The 6,000-nt window shown below is 53.0% G+C and overlaps 1 protein-coding gene across 3 annotated transcripts in view; it reads right to left on the minus strand.

Annotated features, from left to right (window-relative positions):
* KIF22 (kinesin family member 22) overlaps positions 1–6,000 on the minus strand; it is a 20,261-nt gene extending 14,261 nt beyond the window's left edge. The window contains exons 1-4 of one of the 3 annotated variants that reach the window (XM_054667978.2): positions 5,628–5,794; positions 5,243–5,532; positions 3,588–3,709; positions 297–1,437 (exon numbers count right to left, since the gene is read on the minus strand). In XM_054667978.2, the coding sequence (XP_054523953.1) occupies positions 297–366 (70 nt within the window). In that variant the 5' untranslated portion in view covers positions 367–1,437; positions 3,588–3,709; positions 5,243–5,532; positions 5,628–5,794. 3 annotated transcript variants of the gene reach the window in all.

Here is a 6,000-nt window from a genome sequence, read left to right on the forward strand (position 1 = left end):
GTTTCACAGACGAAGAAACCGAAGCTCACAAAGGAAAAGTGCGCGGGGTTCAAGCCAAGAGCCTGGACCGGAGACCCGAGTCTACTAACCCAAGGGGAGAGCAGGAAACAGGGAGAAGGCAGGAGCCAGGCGGGGCGACCGGTTCGCGACCCCACACTCACCGTCCCCCTCTCCCCGCCCCTGCGCCATGGCCGCCTCTCCGCGACAACCCGCAGAGCCTGGACCACACTCCGACACATGACTCCCACTAAGCTCCAGACGTCGGTGCCCGCCTTGCCCAGGTCGGGCTCAAGTACCTGAGATCGCCGCCGCTGAAGCTGCCGCCATCTCGCGTCGCCTCTGCTGCGTCGAGCCGCCCGCGGCCATTCCACTCCCTCCTTGGGCCCGCCTCTCCCATTCGAATTCCCCGGTGCCCCGCCTCCTCTCCCAGGTTCCACCAATCACGACTACGCGCCGCCGGAAGCGCCTGCGTGTGGGTCGCCACTATCCCGCCTTCCAGCGCTCGCCTCCGGGTCCCCAAGAAAAGGTTCCCCTGGTCAGGACGCATGCGCGCGCGTGGGCCGCGCAGCCGTTGATGTCTGGAAGCGCGCTGAGATACAAACCCCTACGCAGGGATGTTGGCGACGGTGGCCGCTGGGGGAGCTGCTCAGCGCCGCCCGGCACTGGGCTCCCTTTCCCTTTACTTTCTGCAGTTTCTTGCCTCCGTGGGTGGTTGGCGCGTCTGCGGAGCCAGGGTCGTTGTGTGGATCGTGGGACTGCAGCCCCAGCCAAAAGGCTATCACGTCTGGTCGGTTCTGTAGATCTGGGCCCCAGGGGCTGGACTCTGGGCAGTCACGTTGCACTCGCTGCCTGCTGGGCCCAAGGCCACTGTAGGTCCCCTTGCGTCCGTGTCAGCCCAGGAGAGCAGCTTGGATGTTCCTGTCTTTATAACTTGGCACTCAGCACGTCGGCGAAGCGTGGAAAACGCTTAGTCTGTGATTCAGTCCCACTCATCCACGGTTCCGGTTCCCAGTCCTTAAGGGTACAGCGGTCCGTTGAGTAGCTCTCTGTCCTTTCTGAAGGGTTGGCTAGGGACGGTCATTCCACTTTTGAGCACCAGGTAGGTAGGGCCCAGGTTTAGACATTATGTTCCACCCTGTTGAACAACAAAACAAAACACAGGCCGGGCGCGGTGGCTCAGTCCTGTAATCCCAGCACTTTGGGAGGCTGAGGCGGGAGGCTCACCTGAGGTGAGGAGCTCGAGACCAGCCTGGCCAACATGGCGAAACCCCGTCTCTACTAAAAACACAAAAATTAGCCGGGGATGGTGGCACGCCTGTAGTCCCAGCTACTCGGGAGGCTGAGGCAGGAGAATCGCTTGAATCCGGGAGGTGTAGGTTGCAATGAGCCGAGATGGTGCCACCGCACTCCAGCCACGGCGCCAGAGTGAGACTCCGTCTGAAAACAAAAAACACGAATCTTAGATCAGTGTTTCTGAAACGTTTTGCCTTGGGATCCCACTACAGTTTTTAAAAATGAGGCCTCCAAAGATGTTTTGTGTATATGAGGGTTTTTGTTTTTTTGTTTTCGAGACGGGGTTTCACTTCCATCTCCCAGGCTAGAGTGCAGTGGCTCAATCTCGGTTCACTCCAACCTCTGCCTCTTGGGTTCAAGTGATTCTCCTGCCTCAGCCTCCCGAGTAGCTGGGATTACAGGTGTGCACCACCACGCTCAGCTAATTTTTGTATTTTTGTGGAGACAGGGTTTCACCATGTTGGCCAGGCTGGTCTCAAACTCCTGACCTCAAGTGATCCACCTGCCTTGGCCTCCCAAAGTGCTGGGATTACAGGTGTGAACCACCAGGCCTGGTCGTATATACTGTGTATGAAGTGAAACTAAATTAAAGTTGACATTAATGAATTTAAAAATGACAGTAACAAACCCGTAGACATAAAAAGTACATCTAAGTAGTGGTTGCCAGGGGATGGTGAGGGGCTGAGGAACTGGCACTACAGCAATAGATATAACGAGTTTCTTTTGGGGGTGATGGAAATATTAAATATTTTGGAATGAAGTAGTGATGATGGCTACGTAACGTAATAAACATACTAAAAACCAGAGAGGTGTGCACTTTTTTTTTTTTTTTTTTGAGACATAGTCTCTCTCTGTTGCTCAGGCTGGAGTGCAGTGGCACAATCTCGGCTCACCATAACCTCCGCCTCCCGGGTTCAAGCAATTCTCCTGCCTCAGCCTCCCGAGTAGCTGGGATTACAGGCATGCACCACCGTGCATGGCTGATTTTGTGTTTTTAGTAGAGACGGGGTTTCTCCATGTTGGTCAGGCTGGTCTTGAACTCATGACCTCAGGTGATCCATCCGCGTCGGCCTCCCAAAGTGCTGGGATTACAGACGTGAGCTACCAAGCCCTGCCTAGACCTCCATCTCCTTTTTTTTTTTTTTTTGAAACGGAGTCTCTCTCTGTGGCCCAGGCTGGAGTGCAGTGGCGCCATCTCGGCTCACTGCAAGCTCCACCTCCCGGGTTCACGCCACTCTTCTGCCTCAGCCTCCCGAGTAGCTGGGACTACAGGCACCTGCCACCACGCCCGGCTAATTTTTTGTATTTTTAGTAGAAACGGGGTTTCACCGTGTTAGCCAGGATGGTCTTGATATCCTGACCTCGTGATCCACCCGCCTCGGCCTCCCAAAGTGCTGGGATTACAGGTGTGAGCCACTGTGCCCGGCCTACCTCCATCTCTTAAAAAATAAAATTAGCCAGGCATGGTGGCACACACCTATATTCCCAGCTACTTGGGAGGCTGAGGTGGGAGGATTGCTTAAGCCCAGGAGTTTGAGGCTGCAGTGAGCCGTGATGGTGCCACTGCACTCTGGCCTCAGTGACAGAGGGAGACCTTGTCTCAAAGACACACAAAAAAACTAGATTCTCATATCTGCTTCTGTATTCATGCTGTTGTGATGTCACATATAATATAGTATTTTGAATACTCCACTATATACTTGAGAAACAATGCAAGAGAAGTCAATTGGTATCTTAGTTTTATTATGAAAATAGTTTTGAACTTGTAGACCCACTGAAAGTGTCTCGGGGACTCCCGGAAGTCTCTGGACCATACTTTGAGAACATCTGACATTGGCAATTGGCAGTTTGGTCTTCCTTGCCTGTCAGAAAAGGCTGTTCAGTTTTCACATTTGTTGCCAACTCCAGATATTTGGTAAGAAACCTGCCAGAAATAGTGAAAAGAGCATAGATCAAGGAGATAGGGCTTCTATGTTTGAATAAACCGTTTAGGTACAGGGCCTTGGTGCCAGGCTGCCCAGACCAGAGATTTAGCCTCTTTGTGCCTCCATTTCCTCAGATATTAAAAGGGAATAATGGTTGAAATACCTCCTAGGGTTAAGTATCTGCATCTGGCTGGTAGAAATTAGGGTGGTTTGGCCAGGCGTGGTGGCTCACGCCTGTAATCTCAACACTTTGGGAGGCTGAGGCGGGCAGATAACCTGAAGTCAGGAGTTTGACACTAGACTGGCCAACATGGGGAAACCCTGTCTCTACTAAAAACACAAAAATTACCCCGGCGTGGTGGCACACACCTGTAATCCCAGCTGTTCAGGAGGCTGAGGCAGGAGAATCACTTGAACACAGGAGTTGGAGGTTGCAGTGAGCTGAGATTGCACCACTGCACTCCAGCCTGAGGGACAGAGCAAGACTCCATCTGAAAGAAAAAAAATTAGCCAGATGTGGTGGCATGTGCCTATAGTCCCAGCTACTTGGGAGACTGAGGCAGGAGGATCGCTTGAACCCAGGAAGTGGAGGTTGCAGTGAGCTGAGGTCATGCCTGTGCACTCCTGCTGGGGTGACAGAGAAAGAAACAATTGATTTTTAAAAAATAACTTCCAGGCCGGGTGCAGTGGCTCACGCCTGTAATCTCAGCACTTTGGGAGGCTGAGGCAGGCAGATCATGAGGTCAGGAGATCGAGGCCATCCTGACTAACACGGTGAAACCCCGTCTCTACTAAAAATACAAAAAATTAGCTGGGCGTGGTGGCGGGTGCCTGTAGTTCCAGCTACTCGGAAGGCTGAGGCAGGAGAATGGCGTTAACTCGGGAGGCAGAGCTTGCAGTGAGCCGAGATGGCACCACTGCACTCCAGCCTGGGTGACAGTTGGAGACTCCTCAAAAAAAGGCTGCTCACGATGGCTCACGCCTGTAATCCCAGCACTTTGGGAGGCCGAGATGGGCGGATCACAAGGTCAGGAGATCGAGACCATCCTGGCTAACACGGTGAAACCCCGTCTCTACTAAAAATACAAAAAATTAGCCAGGTGTGGGGCGGGCGCCTGTAGTCCCAGCTACTCGGGAGGCTGAGGCAGGAGGATGGCGTGAACCCAAGAGGCAGAGCTTGCAGTGAGCCGAGATGGCGCCACTGCACTCCAGCCTGGGCGACAGAGTGAGACTCTGTCTCAAAAAAAAAAAAAAAAAAAAAATTCCAAACTATGTCTTTAAAAGAAGCAAAGGAGGTCAGATGTAGTGGCTCATTCCTGTAATCCCAGCACTTTGGGACGCTAAGGTGGGAGGATAGCTTGGGTCTAGGAGTCCAAGACCAGTCTGGGCAACCTAGTGAGACCCTTCTCTACAAAACATTTTAAAGTTAGCCAAGTGTGGTGGCGCATGCCTGTACTCCCAGCTACTTGGGAAGTTGAGGTGGGAGGATCACTTGAGCCCAGGAGGCTAGGTTGTGGTGAGCGGAGATCATGCCGCTATTGCATTCCAGCCTGGGCAAAAGTAAAACATAGAGTTTGTGCCATAAAAAGTAATTAGTGGGTCTAGGCCTGGCGCGGTGGCTCATGCCTGTAATCCCAGCACTTTGGGAGGCCGAGGCGGGCAGATCACGAGGTCAGGAGATCGAGACCATCCTGGCTAACATGGTGAAACCCCGTCTCTACTAAAAATACAACAAATTAGCCAGGCGTGGTGGCGGACGCCTGTAGTCCCAGCTACTCGGGAGGCTGAGACAGGAGAATGGCGTGAACCTGGGAGGCGGAGCTTGCAGTGATGCACTCCAGCCTGGGTGACAGAACGAGACTCCGTCTCAAAAAATAATAATAATAAAATAAAATAATAATAATAATTAGTGGGTGAGGCCGATGATTCTGTCCTTCAAATATGTGAAGATTAAATTAAGGTCATCTGGGACACAGCAGCAGTGATGGAGAAGAGAATGGGGGCTGGATGATAGAGGACCAGACCTGGAGGGTCTCGTGGAGTAGGGGGCCTCGAAGAGATAATGGGTGGCCAGGAAGCTATGCCAGTCTATCCCACGTGGACACCCTTTGCCTTCACTTTTATGTACTTTGATATAACAGCCGCATTGGCCGGGGCGGGGCACTACCAAAAGGCAGGACTCAGCCTGGGGTCCTGCTTCCCAGCCCCCAGGTAGCTCTCTGTAGAGGGTCCTTCCCTGCAGGCAATGAGCTCCCCGTTTGTAGCGGCTGTGCATGGGTTAATTGATGTCTTCATTGGAATGGTGAGGCTGGGTCTGCAGAAGAGGAAAGAAAAGAGTATGTTAATTAAAACTGTCAACTAAAGAAAAACTCAGGCTTTTAAAGAATTAGTTTTATTCACAAATCTTACCTAGAATGGCAACCCGTGAGCGACTTTGAGAGAGTTTCTGTTAGACTGCTCCAGCCCGTAGTTTGCGTGCGGGTGCTGGTGGGTCTGCCCTGCAGAGAGTTGCGTTAGCAACCATCCCTCCCTCCAGCGCTCGCCTCCGGGTCCCTAAGGAAAACGTTCCCCTGGTCAGGACGCTGGAGCGCTCATGGGCCTCGCAGCCATTGACGACTGGACGCGAGCTGCGGTACAAACCCCGACGCGGAGACGTTGGCGACAGTGGCCGCTGGGGGAGCTGCTGAGTGCCGCCCAGCACTGGGCTCCCTTTCCCTTCACTCTCGGCAGTTTCTTGCCTCCGTGGGTGGTTGGCGCGTCTGCGGAGCCAGAGTCGTTGTGT

Source organism: Pan troglodytes, chromosome 18, assembly GCF_028858775.2.
Source record: "Pan troglodytes isolate AG18354 chromosome 18, NHGRI_mPanTro3-v2.0_pri, whole genome shotgun sequence".
Lineage (NCBI taxonomy): Eukaryota > Metazoa > Chordata > Mammalia > Primates > Hominidae > Pan > Pan troglodytes.